Source organism: Pundamilia nyererei, unplaced genomic scaffold (assembly GCF_000239375.1).
Source record: "Pundamilia nyererei isolate P.nyererei 1_Seehausen unplaced genomic scaffold, PunNye1.0 scaffold00060, whole genome shotgun sequence".
Taxonomy (NCBI): domain Eukaryota; kingdom Metazoa; phylum Chordata; class Actinopteri; order Cichliformes; family Cichlidae; genus Pundamilia; species Pundamilia nyererei.
The window spans coordinates 1,207,055-1,228,254 of NW_005187461.1; the positions used below are offsets into that span (position 1 = coordinate 1,207,055).

Below are 21,200 nucleotides of genomic sequence, written 5' to 3' on the forward strand. Positions count from 1 at the left end.
GTCGACGATTTTGATAGTCGACGTAAGCGTGACTAGTCGACTAATCGTGGCAGCCCTAGTTTTATGAAGTTCTTTTAAAGTGTGCTAAGGCTAACAAATGTGTTGAAATGCGTTGAGTGCATTAATCACTGTTTTGACATTCTGTTTTATAGAATACTTCTTATATAGCACTTTTCTGCTCTACTTGAACACTAAAAGGGCTTGGTACAGCTCCACTCATTCACCCAAGCCTAATTGCTTCGTATCTATCATTCACACTATGATAATCAGAGAGCAATTTGAGGTTTAGTATCTTGCTCAAGGAGCTGAGATTTTAGTTCATTTTTATCAAGTACTTGACCCTGCAGTGCACACACAAATGGCACAGGACATGGCAGATTTTAGCAGAACTGCTTAATTTTAATTAATGTTGGCAGAAAGACACAAAAGGAATAAGAAAAGTTTTAATCCAGTAAACCTGCTGGATTTATCTGAATGTAGCTACTGTGGAAAATACATCGCGCGTGTGCGTGTCACTTAAAGATGAAGACTCATCTTGAAGAACGACGGTGAGACCGTGCGTTACTTGCGCGCTTTCGACAGCGCAGAGGTTTCTGGACCTCACTTTGAAAATAGTCTACAAAACATTTACAGTACCTGAAGTGAGCTCAAGCATTGTGGCCAGTACGTGCGTGCGTTGGTGTAGCCCTCGCTGCACAGCGTTGGTGTTGGAGAGCGCATCAGTCACACCGCATGGTGTAGGTGGACGACAGCAAACGGATAAAAAAAACCAACAAATCTATATCGGGACAGCCCCAGCTGTCAGCGGCAGAAACCTGAACAGGTGGCTCCTCCGGTGTCTTAGCAGAACGCGTCACGGCACAACAGCTTGTCTCGCGGGCTAATCTCCTCTCTGACGACAGTGCATTTACCGTGTGCGCGTAAAACCGGGAGTACGGCAGCTTTGGGTTGCGGGAATCTGATCAGTCATCGGGATTTTCCTCATCAGTGTTGATTCAGTGTTTATCACGAAGTTGGACTTCTGGAAAGTGCGCCTTGTTTTTGAGGTTGGACGGACAGAGTTGGATATAATGACTTGGATTTCGTAATTTCTCCTTTGTTTTTGGATTGTCAAGGCTGATAACACAGCATGCTGCCAGAAATAAATAACAAGGTGAGGAGTTGTTTGTTCGCTGGATACTAGACTGACTGTCTGGTAGCAAAGCAGGAAGTTCTCATTAATCGAATAGGGATCAATATTCCAGTTTACAGGCAGTTTATCGGAAAATTACAAAAACAAATTGACGACACTCATAAAAGTTTCCTGGGATTATTTTATGGGATCATAATGTTGTCTGTGTTATATTGTTATGATACAGACAATATGAATATGCTCTATGAATATTAATATTATCACTGCTTTATCTCCACTGGCACCAGTGCCAGAGCATGTGTTATCTTCATTTTTAGATTACTTTTGCTCTGACACAGGGCTAACATCCCTGATAATTGTAGGACAGACCTCTAACAGGTAAACTTTTATAATGAAACTATAGTAAAAATCTACCATTTTTATTGTATTCACTTTTTAAAAAACTCATTCCAAGAATATTAAACGTAACTTTGAAATGATTTCCATTTCTCTTTCATAAGCTATCCTACTTGAGTGCTTATTTCGCAGTCCACTCCCTTTCCCCTGAGTGCATGCCAAGTTATGATGAAAAATCTGATCCATTTCTATTTCAGTCGTTGTTTAGCCTACTTACTTCAGTGTTTGTTGTGCTGACAGATTCTGTAAGTCTATATGTGTTCTGGTATATTTTTCACACCTTACATGGGAACTGACATAAATTTAACCTTTGCTGTTTTTGGCACTTTAAAGAATTGTAGCCTTTTTTTTTCCTGCATGAGTGAAAAAAAGCAAAATTCCTTTTTACAAATGATGTCTAAAACTAAGGACTAGCACTATTTGTGATCACATGGTTTGATGACTATTTACCACCACTTTACATCCATCCTTTTCCTTGTTGTCACATTCAGCATGCGATGTACAATACAAAATAAATGGAGAGCATGATTAGACATGTCTGACAGATGACAGTGTTCATGAGCAGCAGGTTTTAGTTTGTTGGTGTTTACCTCAATGGCTCCTGGTTTTATTGCTTTGCTTTAACCCTTTAACCAGTTGACCCTAATGGTGGACGGTTTTAAGGTCAACCTGCTCTCATACACCTGTCGAGATGATCCTACATCCAGCTAAGACTTAACCACATCAATAAAGGCATGGCTTTTGCTGTCTTGATTGTAGGTCCATTGTTTATTTGGGATGAGAGCAAATATCCTTTTTGTATATGGTCCCTCCGACCTTCGTGTTAATGGATTATGGATTTACATGGGCAAAGGGAGCACACGTTTATTGCATGTACAATAAAAGTTTGTCCAAGTCTTACAGTGTTACAGTTCATCCAAAAACAGAATTCAATTTATTGTTTTTAAGAAAAAAAAGTGAAAACAAAATGTGCTCATTTACTTATTCAGTGTCAGCTGATGTATATGCATCTATAACAGTGGAATAAAAGGTCACGGGTCACATTTGCCTTATTGTGATGTCACTGGGTTTCCACTGGCTCAGTACTCATTAGCCAGGCTTACAGCACACCTGTACAGGTGATGTTTAAGAAGTCAACCTGTCACAGTGACCTACATGGCTCCAGCTGTCACTCACTCACAACATTGTAACATGACCACATTATTGTACCCTACTCCTTGTCAGTGTTAACCTGAAGAACTGTATTGACTTTAATGTAAAGGGAGAACCCAGAGAGCGCCTGTATCCAGTTAAGCTTTAACAAAAAGTCGAATCAGCTAGTTGGGTTAATTCACCTTCTTCACTCTGTAGACAGTTCTGTGGTGACGCTGACTTGATGTTGCATTTGCTCCTCAGTCAATGATACAGATTAAGATTGTGATCTGGAAGCTGTTTTCCATCTAGCACCTGCAGACAACAACCCAACCTGGCCTGTCTCGCCCTCGTCCTTTCTGCCAGGCTGATGGAGTGAGTCTAACACATATCCCCGTATCAAGCTAAGCTTTATTTCACCCATATGGTGTCATTCGACACAGTTGTGAGCTCAACCGCTGATTAATAAGGCACGTGTAAGCTGGCTTGGTGATGAAGCGACGCACACAGAATCATCCCAAACGTGTGTGGTACTTTTTTAGAACACTGTTTATTGCTTCCCTGTAATGCATTCAGTCCAACGATTCTCCTGTGAGGACTGGCTCGGAAGCACGTGCACACCTACTGCAGAGCACATGGACGTGCACATGAGCACATGCTTACACAAACTATGCACAAAGGGAAATTTAAAGTGAGAGGCTTGGTGTTGCTGGGTTTTTGCAGATGTGATCTATTTTAGGATCACAGTGCATTATTTTAGCTCGTCTGGTTTCAGCCCCGCTCAGCTGCCTAGAGGCTGTGTGTTTCTGAAGAGACTGGGGAATCCAGCACAAGTAGACACTTAATTATTATCTTACATGCCTGCTTTAATCTGTCTTTTTTGGTGTAAAGGGATTCCTTTATTTGACTTGGACACGTTGTCCAATTGCATCACGCTGCAAAAATAAGTCACTGCAGGAGAAAAATGTGGTTACCCATTGTATCTATTTTATTTCCAGCTTGTTTGGAATAAAAGGCAGCTATTTCTCACTTTTTGTGTAGGGCATTTTATGAATCATTGTCATTCCTCCCACAGACATCACGACCAGAGGCCTTTCCTCACCCTCACAGGCTCCCAGCAGAAGGCAACCGTATTGGAACAAATCGGCCCTGCTCACAGGTCAGTGCTTTCCCACCGAATGATGCTTAACAGCTGACCAGAACATGTTCTTTGGCCAAGTCTATCCTCCACTGATGCCAACCTTTTCTTTTTGCATTCAAACTAATGTGCTGTGTCTGACCTACTCTAACAATTTCTACAAGACAAACAAAGAAAAAGATAAACTACAGCCACTACTTTCATCTCTTTTAAATATATATATATGTGTGTGTGTGCGTTATTTAAACAACATGGCCCCCCAGTTACGTTCAGGCATGTAACTGTGTTTGCTTCCTTTGCCTGTTGTGGCAGGTGCTTGTGACTATATTTAGCTTATCTCTATGCGTCATAACCAAGTTGGCAGATCTTGCAGCAGCTCTTAACACGTGAGATGAAATATCAGAATTTATGAAAGTGCTTTTTTATGGAATGCTATCAATAATTAATATGTAAGAGTTTAATTTTCATCCATCCATTGCTAAAGGGGATGCAGTATCACTATGGATGTAGGGAATCTCTGTTTTCCGTGACATCTGAGTTCAATACATAAAAACGTGAGAAAAAAAACCCTGTTGTCACAGACGGTTCTGCAGGATGTTCTCAAGAGGACTTGGCAAAGCACAGATGTCTAATTTTGCACCATCACTGCCAGGATTGAGCCTTGCAAGGCAGTGACACATGTAATCATGCTCTCGAAGCAATCAGGGTGGCAGCCTAAGAAAAGCAGGTCAGTGCACCTCACCCTCCTACAAAGCCACCACTGACAGAGTCTGTCAGAGCGCAGACTCACAGGTCTTTGTCCCCCATTTTTCTTTCACCCTGACCGGTAATTCCAGACGCTATCAGCTGGAGGTCCCGGTCACCCAAGCCTCCACCGACAAAATGCATGAAGGGACGATGAAGCAAAACAGATGAGGTGCAGTTTGCACATTCTCATGAAAAAAATGAAAGGCGCTGCAACAAGCATTTAAAATGAATATTTGGATATCACACTTGCAGCCATATTTTCATCCAATTAATTTGTCGTCTTCTTACAGCTGTCTGTTTAGTTGCCTGTGTGTTTCATTCTGTCATATGAAAATGTAGAATGTGTAGAGAAATATCATTTTAGAGGTCCCAGAGCTAGCTTGTTTGTTGACCTAAATTGCCTATTTTATAATAATTTTGTTATTATGTTTTATTTTATTTTTCACTTTCTTCAAAAATCAAGCTTTACGAGTTTGGTAAACTGATCTGATAAAACTTTGCTTTTCTTTTCTAACTCTTATTCCATTTATGTTTCACCTTTTTGTCTTGAATGCACTTACCAAATACACTTCTATAACAATTTATCTGAATCACAGAAGTTCAATTCCAGTGTGGGGACTCTGCCTCAGCTCGAGCCACCAGTGGTCCAGGTGATGGTTAGCAATGCCAAAAACCAGCAGCAGCAGTCAGACAGCATCTTGCCCCAAATTGCCAACAAAGGGGGTCCAAACAACTATCAGACACAATCGGTAAGGCTGTTATTGACTAGGCATCCATAACATGGTGAAGTAGAAGCCGTCAGCTAGTTTATTTAACTCAAAGCTGAGAAATGGCGCTGTAGTTTTAGAATCACTGTGAAAACGTAATGAGGATCCTTCATTACTATTCATCTCCCAAAATGCTAAAAGACTCTTTTATGTGTTACTTAACAGGATGAGAGGCCAAAGCCCGCTCAGCAGTTCTCCACACGGTTTGGTACAACAGTCGATAAAGTGGCAGTGTCTCGCAACAGCAGGATTTTCATCAACAAGCTGGAGAAAGAGAAAGCATACGAGGGTCAAAGGTTACCCATGTCACCTGTAGGTATGTTGGTGTCAACCAGAATACAACACAAGTGAATCATAAAGGAAACGTTATTTCATATTTTGAATATATTGTGGGTGTTCCAACAAAAACACGTAACTAATATTTTTCATTGCCTTGATGGAATGAAAATAGCATGCTGGCATTGGAAGGCGATATTTCAGAATCCTCTGCATTTGGCAGATCAACGTGATACTGACTCATCCTGTCTTCCTCCTCATGCTTCCTGTTGCAGAAGCATTGAAGAACTTCCAGGATCGGCTGACAGAGTTTGAAAAGGAAGAAATCATGGATTATTCTGAGATCTGGTTCCTTGGTTTGGGTTCCCAGAAAATCGAGGGTTCCCAAGGAGCTCCACAGAACTCAGGATACGATGATGAACACGGAAGCTACATCAGGGTAATGTTTCAGAGCAAGCATTAGAGTTTTACTGGATTATAACCATCAGGCTTCATCTGTGTTGATGCCGAGGTTTTGCAGCCTGCAGGAACTTATATTTTTGACCTAACACAGCAAAGACTGACAGTTAGATTAAATAAACAGGCCTAATGAAGAAATCATATGGTAGCATCTAACAAAAGGTGCAGTCAACACCTGAGTGTAGTTTCTAGAAGTTTCTTTGAAATAGAAAAGGAAAGAAATATTAATTATGATGAGGTCACCATCAGGTTGGGTCAGTTTGTCAAGAGTTTAAGTGACTCCATTCACAAGCACATCCACATATCGTGCGGTTACATTGTAACCGTGGTTCTCTGAGTGAGAGACTATCTCTCCACTCCGTACAAGTGGAGAGATAGTCTCGATATGATAGAGAACCCACATGTAGTATGCAACAGTAGTAGTCGTTATGTAAAAGACATTTGTGCCATTCATTTATGCACCAACAAGCTGGCCAATGAAAACAGTATGTGGCCAAACGACCTCCAGCAGCTGTGGGCACCGCTCCACCGTTCAATCTGACCATGTATAAATCAGACACGCGATGGACAGTTGTGTGTCAATAGACAATATGCAATGAATGAGCTGTTAAAGGCTGAGTGACTGACCGTTATTTAGACTCTCATATGTCTGTTGAGGCTCATCTCACTGTTACAGCCCTGACTGACAGTTGCAGGAAAGCCACTGTGGCTGATGTGTACAAAGAAGAGAATGCTGCCTGTATTCTAAGACTAATATCACCAAGTTAATATAATGTTATGTTAGTAAATCATGATATTACTTTACATCATTTACTTTTTCTGTGATATAAAGATTTGTTTTAGTGCAAGGACAAAGTGCACAGTAGTCTCACATCCTCACTTCTCCTCTCTCTTGCTCTTTCAGGTGTTGCATGACCACATTGCCTACAGGTTCGAAGTGCTGGAAGTGATCGGGAAAGGCTCCTTCGGGCAGGTCCTAAAATGCCTGGATCACAAGAACAATGAACTTGTAGCCATAAAGATAATCCGCAATAAGAAAAGGTATGAGAAATGACAGGAAAATGTAATATGATTAATTTTTTTCTTTTTGTTTGTGATCAATTCACTAAAGAATCAAAAAAGATCCTGAAATTTGTATTTTAAAAAAAAAAAAAAGAAACACTTCCTATCTTCATATACTTCTTGTCTTAAAATTGCAAGTGAAGTAAAGCTTTACAGCTCCCGACCTTTATCCTTGGACTTGCCCTCACACCGCTGTCAGATGGACATTAAACCCCCACTGAACTCATTCCAAACTAAATTTGGTCTATGTCTGAATTATTTAGTCTCAACTATTAGCTTAATATTTCACCCACCAGTGCACTACTTTTAGTACCTACTCTGGTATCAGCTATTCATATTCAGCTACACTAGCTGCCAAAAGTATTTGCTCATCTGCCTTAACATGCATATGAACTTGAGTGAAATCCCATTCTTAATCCATAGGGCTACTCACTCACCCATGTTCTTAGGACCTTGCTTTGTACACTGGTGCACAGTCATGTTGGAAGACGAAGGGCCATCCCCAACTGTTCTCCCAAAGTTGGGAGCATGAAATTGCCCGAAGTATCTTGGTATGCTGAAGCATTAAGAGTTTCTTTCACTGGAACTAATGGCCTAAACTCCTGAAAAACAACCACACAGCACAATCCCCCCTCCACCAGACTTTATGCTCGGCACAAACCAGGCAGACAAATACGTTCCGTCCAAACCAGTCTTGTCCATCGGACGGACAAGTGCGATTTGTCACTCCAGAGTAAACCTCTCCACGGCTAGCATCCAGTTTCGGCGTGTTTTACACCACTGCATCCAAGCTTTGCATTAGACCTGGTGATGTGAGGCTTGGATGCAGTTGCTTGGCCATGGAAACAATTTCCATGAAGCTCTCTACACACTGTTCTTGAGCTGATCTGAAGGTCTGCAATTTTATGCGGGTTGCTGACGTTCCCAATCACTCCCACCTTGTTATAATACCACTCAGTCAATTGTGGAATAGTTGTGGAAATTTCACGACTGGACTTGTTGCACCGATGCAATCCACGCTGGAATTCACTGAGCTCCTGAAGCAGTCTGTGTGCCTCGGTGCTTGATTTTATACCTGTGGCCACGAAGGTGATTGGAACACCTGAATGAAATAATATGGATGGATGACTGAATACTTTTGGCAATGTAGTTTTTGTTCACTGACTCCCTGTGACAGACCGCCTAATAATTTTAACTGCTTATCTACCTGCCTCAATTGCTTGCCAGTTGTAGCTTTTAATATACTTTTATTACTTCAAATTTCTACTACTTACTTTCAAGTAGTTGTTATCTTTCCTGCTAAAGCCTGTCTACGTCTACTCAATTCTAAATTAAATTGTATTCGGGTTTTGTCACATTGCCTGTCCAGGTACAACTGGCCCGTGGTCGCTGGGCTACCTCTGGGTGGGAATCACTGCTCTATGGAATAAGTTATTTGTGACATTGAAGAAGTTAACTTTTGTCAGTCATTTGAGATCTCATGCCCCGTTGTGAGTTTTTTTCCCCCACATGTCTGCAACCTGATCACTTTACACTTCAGGACACTGCCAAATAGCAGAGACCTGATTTAGCATGGTAGAAGTCGGCACCCCAATGGTATTATCTTACCTGTCCTTCTTAACTGAGGATCACAGTGGCTGCGGTGCCAGAGTCCTGTAGGTTAGATGCACGAGCCATTGGGTCCTACCGCAACTTCAATAATGCAGAAAACAAAATAGGTGCAACCTGGCACAGAAGAACTTTAAGCTGTGTCAGATGGCTATCTTAGATCTGATTTCTCTGCAGTGGGTATAAAGAAATATCCAGAGATATCAGGAGGCTTTTGTGCTGAAAAGCATCTCAATCAGAGAAATAAAGCTTGTACAAATACAGATCCTCATTTATTTAATGACTCTTCTCCCTTTATAGAAAAGAATATCTTTATTCTGCACTTGTATTATTAAAATATAGAAATGAGTAATGAATCAAATCACTCTTGGTGTGAATTTAAGTGTCAGCTGTAAATTTGTCTGTAGGTTTCATCACCAGGCTCTTGTGGAGCTGAAGATCTTGGATGTGATAAAGAGGAAAGACAAAGACAACCTCCACAACGTCATCCACATGAAGGAGTACTTCTACTTCCGAAATCACCTTTGCATCTCCTTTGAGCTTCTGGGGTTAGTATGTTACCTACATTCAGAAAGCAGGAATGTAAACACACTAAATAATGAAGCGTTTAATCGAGGGGATCCGCCGTCAGTCACCCTTCCCAGGTACAATAGCACGGTGTGAAGACAGTGTAGCTTATCAAAGGCAGTTCTCGCATGTCTCTGGTCTTTACTTCTAAGTAACTGCAATCAATTAGGAGTAAATTGACTACCTGTGTACCTCCAGCCAACCATGTTTTAGTATGGGTCACTACTGATATCTATTTGAGGAGAGAGAACTTTGTGTGTCACTGTGGCTCAATGACCTTTACGGGACGTCTCGAGCTGCTACCTTGTCTAACATTACTGTCACCAAATCCTTTAGTTAAGGCCTTGATTGGGGCCCTATCTCTTACCCCTTCTTGCTTCATGTGTGAAGGATCTGGTTACACAGTCTAAAGAAATTCATGCTCAGAAATAGCAGGGGGATAAAGTTTTTGTATCGGTCTTCCTATGAATGGAGGCACAATCGCAGATTATTTCCAAGTAAGCGCTCAAGACTCAGTGCATGTTTTATTGTAGGTGTCAAGTGACATCAAAATGAGCAGCCTTCTTTTTCAGGGGGTTTATTTGAGGAGCATCTTTTTATAAGTGAATCCACATTGAGTACACTTGGACATGGACAAAGTATTTTCATAAAAACGTTCAGCTAAACGAAGCTTCTTTATGTGTCGTCATCTTGATGAAATAACCAAACGTCACACGTTCTTCCTTCATCTAGGGTGAACTTGTACGAGCTCATTAAAAAAAACAACTTCCAGGGCTTCAGCCTCGCCCTTATCCGGCGTTTCGCTCATGCACTTCTGAGGTGCCTGCAGATGCTGCACAGGGAGAAGATAATCCACTGCGACCTCAAACCGGTACTGACCTGCATCATAAGATAAAAAAATAATATTCGACTGATTGAAACGTAGTGAAGCAATCAAAACTGTACTGCTGTTGATGATTGCTTTGCAAGGATTACTCAGAACAATTTTGCAGATTGTGCTCCACCTTGTGGTGCATCAGAGTATTGCACTGGTACTATAGAAATTGGCGAGTTTTTTTTGACAGTTTGCTTCTTCTTTTCAACAGGAGAACATCCTTCTCTCTCAAAGAGGGCCAGGCAACATCAAGGTGGTCGACTTTGGCTCAAGCTGCTATGAACAACAAAGAGGTAAGAAGGCAGAAGTGGTTTGATGCACATGTACAATTAAGTAATATCAAGCTAGGGAGGTGACAGAAATGTTCTCGTTTCCCTACTCATTCCCCTCTTTTAGTGTACACATATATCCAGAGTCGCTTCTACCGCTCTCCAGAGGTCATCCTGGGTCACCCTTACAGCATGGCCATTGATATGTGGAGCCTGGGCTGCATCCTAGCTGAGCTTTACACAGGCTATCCTCTCTTCCCTGGAGAGAGTGAAGTGGAGCAGATAGCTTGCATAATGGAGGTATGACAAGGAAATAACCTGTTCTGTATACAGAGATTACTGTTCACGCTTTGCAAGTGTAATTGCTTCCTTCTTATTGTGATATTTGACCTGATAGGTCCTTGGAATGCCTCCAAATGATTTTGTTCAGTCAGCATCGAGAAGGAGGTTGTTCTTTGGTGAGATTCTAATAATTTATAATCATTTATATGTTTTATTTTATGTATGTGTTTTTAGAACTTTTCAGAGATAGTGATAACTCTGGTAAGTCTGTGTGGTATTATCTGTGCAGACTCTAAAGGAAACCCAAGAAATATCACTAACAGCAAGGGGAAGAAACGGAGACCGAGTTCCAAAGAGCTTTCAGCTGTGCTGAAAACGAATGATGCTGTCTTCTTAGACTTCATCAAACGCTGCCTCAGGTACACTTCTGCTTATTTGTTCATAGGACACATTATGATTCTTTTCTTTGTCTTTCTTAATCGACCACAATTACATTTTGCTTCCTCTGACTTGAGCTGGTAGATCATGACTATTACTTGTACACATAAATGAATTCATCTAAATTCAAACTGTCTGCGCTTCTCAGCTGGGATCCAAGTAAGCGCATGACTCCTGATGAGGGGTTACAGCATGAGTGGATCCTACAAGGAAATTTCAACAAAGTCCGGAGCAGAACCAAGCCTGCAGCCAAGAAGACATCAGACAGTTCGACCAGCACAGACAAACAAGCTAACAGCTATCCTGGTGAGAATATGATATTTACCACATCGAAATTACTTTCCTTGATATCCATGTCACTTTTTAAATTCTTTTGTAATTGCTGCGAGCTGACATCTAATGTGCTTTGTTTCTACGGCGCAGCAGAGAAGGTCAGCTCGGAAAGCAACAGCAGCGACAAGCTGAAGAGAGACAGTTCAGAAACCGGAACAAAGATGGCTCCCGCAGAGCGTCTGCGTCCCATTGGGGCCTCGGCAGAAGAGGAGGTGTGTGAACGTGAAGGCAAGCTGTCCACAGATACCAAGCAACAGGAATGCAGCGGAGAAAGGCCCATACACATCATCATCAAACCTCAAGAGGAAGATGACACAGAGAGGAAAGATATTCAGGAGCCATCTCAGGATTTGTCACCTGCTGTCTAACAAACGGAGATAAATATGCTACAATCATGACAAATGGGAACAGAGAACATTCAAATAACACGATTGAGAAAGCTGATTTTGAAAACCCTGCACATTCACAAAGTCAGTGAAACGTTACCACTGATAGTAACAGAAATGTGTGATTCACACACAGAAAACGTCTCCGTTTCCACGTGCCGTGTAGAAAACACTGATGTATGGAGTAGAAACAACAATCAACAGCAAAGACAGACATCGTTTTTATTGTTTAAACTATTCAGTCGTAGTGTATTATCATTTGTTTGGTGAATCTTTGAGTTCTTATGACAGTGAAGTCAATCAACCAGTTGCATTTTTGAATGAAGTTGAGATGCAGTTGTTAGTTTGTCTAAACGTGTCACAAACTGTCTGCCACACAACAATGTACAGATGGTACAGCATAAACTCTCTTACTGTTTATGAACCCCAAAAATCTTTGCTGTGCATTGAAAAGATGAGCTGATGTAAAAAGAAAAGAACATTGTAGAAAAAAAGATCTGAAGAACTGTGTGGTGCAATAAAGGCTGAGCCAAATGTTTTCTTTTTTCAGTTGTGATATTCAAGAAATATTTCTCATGTACATTTTAATTATAGTATGAAGTCAATGACATACTGATTATTAATTACTTTATCGCTGTTTATTGTGGAATATATTTGTTTAACAGTTTAATTCAACAAACATTAAAGATTTGTAACAGAATTTACTGTATATATATATATATATATAAATGTATGTTTCAGCTGTAACTTCTTATACATGTCAACCACAGACCATATTATGAGAAAATATTTCAGATACTTGTGGGGGACTTAGACAAGGTTTTACTTGTTGTCTTGTTACTGTATGAAGAAATTTTGTATGTCTGTGTTATTACCAACATTTTTTATATTAGATACAAAAAGACAATCCTATTATTGATAGTTTGTGCCTTGCAGTATTAGAAATCTTGCACTTTAATATTGTGTGTGTACACCTGAAATTGCTGAATTCTTACCCGAATTTGATTTAACCTGCCAGGATCCTTTTTATTTTATAAGATCCTATATCTTATATAATGTTACAGAAGAAATTGAAAAAAAAAACTTGCATTTTATTAGTTTTTTGTTTGTTTGTTTGTTTTGTTTTGGGGTTTTTTAGTCGCCATAAAAGATCTGACATAAATTGCAGATAAATTGCCCTCGCTTTGTGTTCGCTAAGAAGGCAGATATGCTGAAATAAAGGATTGTAGCTGAAATAAAAGTCCTGATAAATCATTTTTATGACGGAATAAAAGACGAGAAAAAAGCTGTTTCAGAAACCATGTGTTTGATATATCCTTTTTATTCAACCAGAGATAAAAACGAGGCATGTTCATCACTTTGTGAGCGTCATACAGTTTGGACTACACTACTAGTACATTAATTAATCTTTTAAGTTAATGTGTTATTGGTGTAATTCGTATTTTCATGATGTAATACTCAGCAAATTAACGTCTTAACAGGTATAATAACCATCAAGTTGGCAGACATGAGGCCACAACGAAACAGCAAATAAATATTTGAATATACAATTCAGTAGTAAAACAGAAACGAGACAATACCATTAATCGAAATGTATAATTATATAAGTAGTGTTTTATCAGTTTATGCTAATAAAAAGCTGAAAGTGTGAATAAATTTGTGGTTATTTATTTTAGTGCTTAGTTTTTATTGGCACCAAAATAATAAAAAAGACACAAATAAAGTTATATCAAGTCCAAGCCTGGAAAAGCTAAAATTAAGACAAACTGCCCAGAAAACAAAGGTTCTTTATACAATATACTGTAAATATATATATTTATACAGTATATTATGGTCGTATTTACGCCTTCTTCGTGCGGTAGCGCTCGTATTTTGGCCGACAGGGTTTGCCGTAGTTGGGAAGATGGCGACCGTAGTGCTGGTTAGCCGTCCTGCGAGTGTCCTTTCAAAGATTTCAGGTGAGTACCATTACAATTGTCGCCAGAGCATGTGTAGATGTATGCTTTACAGATTCATATAGCCAATCCCTACATTTGTGCGATTCCATAACAAGATCACACGGAGACGGGACACTCGGCTCGGGTGACCTTGCTAACGGGCTCGGCTAATCACCCGCTAGCAAGAGCTCTAGGTAGCTAGTAGGAAACAAGAACAGTAAAATTAAGTATTTTACCAAGAGCTACTGCTGAATCTGGGCGACTGCGTCCCATTGTGGATTAATATATCAAAGACGTGAAGTATGATGTTGGGTCGAGCTGGTTCCTCTGTGCAGCTGTAGCGTATGTTTCGCAGACTGCTAGCATCTCCTGTTTCTCTTTTTGTTTTACTGCAAAATAAAAACATTTTTGTTGCTTAACAGACTGGATGCTGTCTTTAGAGTAACTGCCGAAGTGGGATGGTATAAATATATAATTCTGGACAGAAACACGGAACTAGCTTTAGTCCCAAGTCTGCCCTGTAGTTCACATTAGCTGACATTTTTAGTTTCATGCATTTACAAACTGAGAACCAGTGTGAAATCAAGGACAATGTTGTCGCTTCTGTCATCTGCAGCCTCCCCGTATATAGGATTTCCCATTTCCACTCTCTGGTTTGACATTGGTTCAAAATGCAGCTGCTCGGCTCTTAACCGGCACACACACTGGACTTTCTGGACATTGTTTTCACTTCATTACTTAAATCACGCTGCTGTTATTGTGTATATACTGCTGTTTTTGTGTACATACATTCTTATATAGTTCTATATTGTGTATTTTGTTGTACAGTTATTTTATTTTCAACTTTAATTTATATATTTTATCTTATTCTTCCCAGTTAAATTTACCCTTCATTCTAATTTGTGTTGTACAGTTATTTCATTTTTAACCTTAATTTATATTTTATTCCTTCCTAGTTAAATTTACCCTTTTTAATTTTTCATATTTATTTCCTATCTTATTCATAGCCTTTTCCTTTTTTGTTTTCTTTAGGTCATGAGCAGTTGTCCAAGCATTTCACTACATATCGTACTGTGTATGACTGTGTACGTGACAAATAAAATTTGAATTTGAATTTGAAAGAGAAGACAGCACGTCACTTCTGTTTTAGCTCCCCTGCTTTGGCTGCCTGTGACGTTTTTAATAAATGTTTCAAAATGTTATTTACTTTTAAAGCCATCTATGAGTTAGCTTCACAGTAATTTACAGGTCTTTTAATTTCATAATTTGCCTCCAATTCAATGAAGTCATTATTATAACAACATTATAATTATAACATACATTTCTGTCAATGCCCCTTGTTGCCTAAAAACTAAAGGTGATCAGGATTTGCTATGGAAACGTTTAACAGTGCTTGTAAAGGACTTTGGGCTAAATTCTGTGGTGTTTAAATTAAACTAACTTAACTTTAGTAAAATGCATTACTCTAATATGTAATACCATGCACACTCTATTGTGGCTTTCGGTTGCCAGATGAATGAGGCTAAATTGTAAGCTTTACTACAGATTTGAAGTGCCAATCATTCAGCTTTATGGTCTTTTCCAATTAAGTCTGTAACTGATTGCATCTCACCTTGTGATTAAATCCAACTGCTACTTGCCTTTCTACTCCCCCTAGCAGGCAACTCCTACCCTGCCTTGTTGTCAGCTGCGTCTGTCACCACAGTCCAGCAGAGGAAGCTGCATCATGCTCTCATCCCTAAAGGGAAAGGAGGACGCTCCTCTTTTAGCGGAATAGCTGCCACGGTGTTTGGTGCCACAGGTTTCCTGGGACGATACGTCGTCAATAGGCTGGGTGAGTTGAGAAAAAGTGGGGAAAATGCTGATATTAATGTGCATTTGCTCAATAGCTAGTACATATACATACTGCAATGCTGGATTTCAGAGTACACACTGTTTAGGGGAAGTTAAAATGTTTTCATGTGGTGTTTTCAGGTCGGATTGGGTCTCAGATTATAATCCCTCATCGCTGTGATCAGTATGACCTCATGCACTTCAGGCCCATGGGTGATCTTGGGCAAATCCTCTTTTTGGTAAGCTGCTTATAGATGCAAATTTCTCTTGAAGAAACTCTTTAAAGTGCATACGGCCATGAATGCAGAACATCAGTGGATATGACAGTCACCTGGTCTTTGTTTATTGTGTTAAAGGAGTGGGATGCCAGGAACAAAGACTCCATTAAACAGGCTATGGAGAACTCAAATGTTGTCATCAATCTGGTGGGCAGAGAGTGGGAGACGAGGTATATTTGCCTGGAAAAAGGCTCTGGTGTTCACATGAAGCTGGTTTGTGCTAAAGTTCCCTTTGAGGTTGGCTATTTAAGGTTTTTCCACCTCTTTCTGTGAAGGAACTTTCGCTTCGAGGATGTGTATGTTACCATCCCACAGCAGATTGCCAGGGCAGCCAGAGAAGCCGGCATCACAAAGTTCGTCCACATGTCGCACCTCAACGCTGACATCCGCAGCCCATCCAAATACCTGAGGAACAAGGTCAGGAACAGCTTCTATACAGACTGGACCTCTTTTTGTCAAAGTCAAACTATGTTTTGAATGGGTTTGTTGAAATTTTAAGCAAATTTTGGTACATTTATATTACAGTTCATAATTAATGTTTATTAACAGATCTTTGTGTGTCTCGTTCTTTAACTGTAGGCTGTGGGAGAGACTGCAGTAAGGGAAGAGTTTCCCGATGCCATCATCATGAAGCCCTCTGAGATGTTTGGGAGGGAGGACAGATTCTTCAACTATTACGCAAGTAAGAAGGCTGTACCTCTGTGTCGTGTAAATGTCAGCAAAAGCTCATTACAGTTTTATAATTGCGGTTTCTTTTGTCCTGCATGTTAGCTACAGTGTTTCCTTTCTTTAATTTCACACAGAGCTGTTGTTCCTCATCTTTGAAGATGAGTGATAATTGGTGTAACTGTGTGATGTAAACCTTCCTCAGATATGCGCTGGTTTGGAAATGCCATTCCTCTTATTGCCCTCGGGAAAAAGACGGTGAAGCAGCCTGTTCATGTAAGATTTAAAAGCTAAGCAGTGCTTGATTTTATTAACTGCTTTATCAGTTTATTTCCCTTTTAAGATAACACACAAAAAATTGAAAGTTATTGTTTGTATTTTGTTGGAGTGTGGCTAATGGTTTCCATCACGGCTGCTGTTTTGTGAGAGCCACACTTGCCACTGCAGCTATGATTAAGTGGCTCCACTGGTTTGATTCATTGTTGCATACCTAATTTATCACTGGGCCATGTGGTTGCAAAACACTGTGGATGACCACACCACTCTTTGACTAAATGCTTCAAAAACTGTAAACAAAATCAACTAAACGCACCGTCTTTCCCCTTCAGGTGGTGGATGTGGCTAAGGCCATCATCAGTGCTATCAGAGACCCTGATGCTAATGGAAAGACATATGCACTTGTTGGGTAAGTTAGCATGTTGTAATGTATTTATGCCAGAAAGTTCAACAAATATTGAAATGTTTAAAGGTTCAAATCTATAGCTGCTGCTCTGGCAGTCGCAGTGATTACTTCCGAGATGGTCAATTCAGAACAGTGTTAAATAGGAGAAAGTATTTAGTTTTTACGGATTTATGAAAAACAAAGTTAAAGCCTGACTGATACCAACATTTGATCATATTTAATATCAAATATGTCAGCCAATATTTTTCTTCTTTCATACACACTAAACATAAATGGACGGCCCTAATATTTACGTGTAGTTTTTAATTAGGCCTTAATAAAACAATAATAATAAAGTAATAGTTTATAAATAATCCTGTTTTTAGTTATCACAACAAGTTGTGGATTATCCATTTACACACTTCCTGATTGCTCGCATCAGATTGTTGTTGTTGTTTGTAACTTTTGTTTGTAACACCAGAGTGCCCTCTGGTGGACAAATTGTACAACATCAACAATCATAACATATCTGTAGGGTGTTTCTTCAATGTCTTCTTTAGTTTTTTTAATGTTATTTTTAATGTACTGTGAAATTGCCAGAAACAGTACGTCAGCAGAAGAACACATGAGGGTTTAAAAGTTCCTAAATGTTGGACTAAAAAATAAAACAGATTTATAATCCAGATGTATAATTTAATGTGATACGTTTTAGGTGGTGTTAAATTCAGTTTTAAAAAAAAAACATCAATTCAATAAAAGGATTAGATGTTACAATCCCTGGTAATGCATTGCTTCAAATGGAGAAGGTTATGAGGGATGGCTGCTATGAGGAAGGTGTTCTGCCCTATATTACAAGCTATTCTGCCATTTTTCCTTTTTTATCTTCCTTGGTTACGTTTAGGGATTAGAGATCTGATCTACGATTTTGGGACACATTGTCAGTAGTCGACCTTGGATTCATCGGGTGTTTCGGCCATCATCACAACATTAACTTAAAGATCCGGCAACGCCGTTTTACCAATAATGCCAAAGAAACAAAGGAAACACTCACAGCAACAAAAGACAAGAAGACTACTAAACAAAAAGGGAGGCACTTCCTACCCTACTCCTCACCACGGGGAGACACTCTCAGGGCCCACAAGCCCGTCTACTCACTAATCAGAAGGAGGCTGTCTGTCCAAAACCTAACACAAAACCGTGTAGAGCCACAGAGGGAAAAAACCACAGCTCATCCCCAGTTGAAATAGCCTCAGAGGTGATTGCTGACTGGAGTCAGGTGGCAAACGAGGCTAAACAAAAGCAGCTGTGTCCTGGGGAGGGAGGAGAGGGGGAGAGACAGAGGGGGTAGGAGTGGCAAGAGAGGAGGAGGCGGGGAGAGTGGGCAAACACCCCACCCACACACTCCCACAGCCTCACAGGATGTAACCGTGTGTCTCGCAGTTAGCCGACTGTCTTAGCTGCCCAAGTGATGTCAGCCCTCTTCAGCCATAGCCAGTGATTGGTCCTCTCAGCAGTGTTAGCTAATTCTGTTATAGCCTGCCGTTGCGCCTGTCCTCTGACTCCAATCTAAGCAGTCTTTCTGTTGTATTGGCAACAAAGCCGCTGCACCCCACTTCCACCAGACACACCTTGATCTTCCAGTCTCTGCCCTCCGCCTCAGCTGCCAAGTTGGCATACCACAGCTTGGTGTAACTGATTCATAACTTATTTAGAAACAGTACTTGTAAAAGCATACTGAAGAAAGATGACTAAGGTTAATTTTGTGCTTAACTTGTCAAATTGAATCAAGTCATTTGTACGATAAGTCTGTTGCAACATGTTTGTCAATGGCTCGAGTCCTGCCTTTGTTACCATGGGTGTGCATGATACACATTTTTCTCTCGTTCTATCTCTCCTGTTTTCTTTTGTCTAGACCCAATCGTTACCTCCTTCATGACCTGGTGGAGTACATTTACGCCGTGGCGCACAGACCTTTTGTGCCCTACCCTCTGCCTCGCCCACTTTTTCAGTAAGCACCTCATATATTATGTTCAGGGTTCAATATTCTCCTAAAAGAAGTCGTCTTATTTGGGTAAATACTTCAAGGATTCAGTCACGAAAACAGTGGATCCTGAAAAGTATTCATTATTATTCATTATTTAGTAATAACCCAGACTATTTCGAGCACAAAGCAAGATCAGAGTTAGCTTAAAACTGTTTTAAAAAAATATGCAACAAGTGTGATTTATTACTGATCCGCACGCTGAGAGCTCCTGCTGAGAGCTCCTGCTGAGAGCTCCTGCTGAGAGCTCCTGCTGAGAGCTCCTGCTGAGAGCTCCTGCTGAGAGCTGCCTCTGCATCCAAAGTAGTTTCACTTTTTCTTCTTTTTTTTTTTTTTAACAAACAACAGCAGTCACCTCTGGGGGATTGTACTGCGAGGTAAAGACTATCCATGTCAGGGAGAAAACACAACAATTAGACAAACCCATGGTGTTTGACAACAGTGGCAAAAGCAAACTTTCTAGCAGAACCAGGCTGAGGGAGGGGCAGCCATCTGCTGCAACCAGTTTGGGGTGAGGTGAAAGAGAAAAGGAAGGACAGACGACACACGATGGAGGACCGAGTTTAATAATTACTAATGAAGAAATACAATATATATGGTTTGGTATTTAAACATATAGATTGTGAAGGAGAAATGTTCAGTGGATCGTAGGAAGTGCCCAGCAGTATAACTGAGGGATGGTTAAGGCTCACCTGATCCCGACTGTGAGCGTTACCAAAAAGAAATTCTTTTTATTAAACTTTTAAAAACTAACCACAAGTAAGATAAGAGTCTGAGAACATATTTGGATATTATCATCATGTGACAGGACCTGATGATTGTGAATATAACGATTGTGGAAATGAAGGAAAGCTGTGCCACATAAATGCTTCGTGCGCATGTTGAATCCATATGGCCAAAAATTGTTCCAAGATTTCTCACAATATTACTGGAGGTCAAAGTAATGCCATCCAGATTAATTTAGGACAATAAAGATACAGAACAACCACTTCATGCTATGTTGAAGTATAGTTATCAAAAGTTGTTTGCTAGTGTTATAAATGATGGTTTGCTCATTTTCCAGCTTGGCTGCCCAGTTGTTTGCAATGAATCCTTTTGAGCCCTGGACAACCCCAGACAAAGTGAATAGGGTAAGACTGCCAAGTATCTGACATAGCCTGAAGGCTGGTGTGAATTCCCCCCTCAGCCTTGTACCAAGGTGCTTTTTCAGGATAATCGATAAGAAAATCCTTTAATGTGCTCTCATTTTCTAGTTTCACACAACAGACATGAAGTACCCGGGACTCCCGGGTCTGGAGGATCTCGGCATCACTGCTTCCAGTGTAGAGCAAAAGGCTATTGAGATTTTGCGTCGCCACCGTCGCTTCCGTTACCTGGAAGCAGAACTGGATGAGACGAAGCCGGCCAAGACCGTCAACTATTAAGGCGACCGATGTGAAAGCTTGCTTTGTCTTTAACTGTATTCTGTACATAAATAAAGAATTATCCCCTAATGTGTCTCAAGTTTAGTTTTCTTGGTAAATATTTTCATTAAACAAAGCATGTGTCTGACATGACAATGCTTCTCAAGCGTATTCACCCTTTTTTTTATTTTCATAGACGTTGCATTACCGTGCTCATGTTTTGGTTGTTGTATTTAATAATAGAAAGTATGACTGTGATGAAGGTGGAGTGTTTTAGTGGCAGTACTCAGAAGATTTGTTATCAATCCAGACAGCAGGGGGACTAAAAGCAGTGCTACTGCAGTAAATCCCAGTGTTTAAAAAAATACATTTTAGCAGTACTCAGTGTTGGTCAAGTTACTTGAAAAAAGTAATCAGTAACTAATAGGGTTGCAAAATTCCCGGAATTTTCAAAGATGGAATCTTTCCATGGGAATTTATGGGAATAAAGTGGGAATTTTCAAAATTGAAGGTTGG

General features: G+C 40.2%; 2 protein-coding genes across 6 annotated transcripts in view; both read left to right on the forward strand.

Moving 5' to 3' along the window:
- Positions 1-13,510, forward strand: part of dyrk4 (dual-specificity tyrosine-(Y)-phosphorylation regulated kinase 4) — a 25,049-nt gene extending 11,539 nt beyond the window's left edge. The window contains exons 1-14 of one of the 4 annotated variants that reach the window (XM_005734762.2): positions 644-1,153; positions 3,735-3,818; positions 5,141-5,293; positions 5,477-5,627; positions 5,863-6,026; positions 6,951-7,087; positions 9,124-9,264; positions 10,016-10,154; positions 10,369-10,450; positions 10,554-10,726; positions 10,824-10,884; positions 10,998-11,127; positions 11,295-11,452; positions 11,570-13,509. In XM_005734762.2, coding sequence (XP_005734819.1) covers positions 1,130-1,153; positions 3,735-3,818; positions 5,141-5,293; positions 5,477-5,627; positions 5,863-6,026; positions 6,951-7,087; positions 9,124-9,264; positions 10,016-10,154; positions 10,369-10,450; positions 10,554-10,726; positions 10,824-10,884; positions 10,998-11,127; positions 11,295-11,452; positions 11,570-11,847 — 1,875 coding nt within the window. In that variant the 5' untranslated portion in view covers positions 644-1,129 and the 3' untranslated portion in view covers positions 11,848-13,509. The other 3 variants (XM_013911333.1, XM_005734761.1, XM_013911332.1) reach the window with 3 other exon arrangements.
- A 217-nt stretch (positions 13,511-13,727) lies between these two features.
- ndufa9a (NADH:ubiquinone oxidoreductase subunit A9a) lies at positions 13,728-20,774 on the forward strand. Of its 2 annotated transcripts, none has more exons than XM_005734763.1 (11): positions 13,728-13,823; positions 15,460-15,636; positions 15,777-15,874; positions 15,992-16,083; positions 16,189-16,330; positions 16,493-16,595; positions 16,785-16,855; positions 17,188-17,264; positions 19,153-19,248; positions 20,345-20,411; positions 20,535-20,774. In XM_005734763.1, the coding sequence occupies exons 1-11, from the start codon at positions 13,769-13,771 to the stop codon at positions 20,703-20,705; spliced, it is 1,149 nt and encodes a 382-aa protein (XP_005734820.1). In that variant the 5' UTR covers positions 13,728-13,768; the 3' UTR covers positions 20,706-20,774. The 2 variants fall into 2 exon arrangements, with proteins under 2 accessions (XP_005734820.1, XP_005734821.1); XM_005734764.1 differs by having other exon boundaries at positions 15,463-15,636.
- The last annotated feature ends 426 nt before the right edge of the window (positions 20,775-21,200 follow it).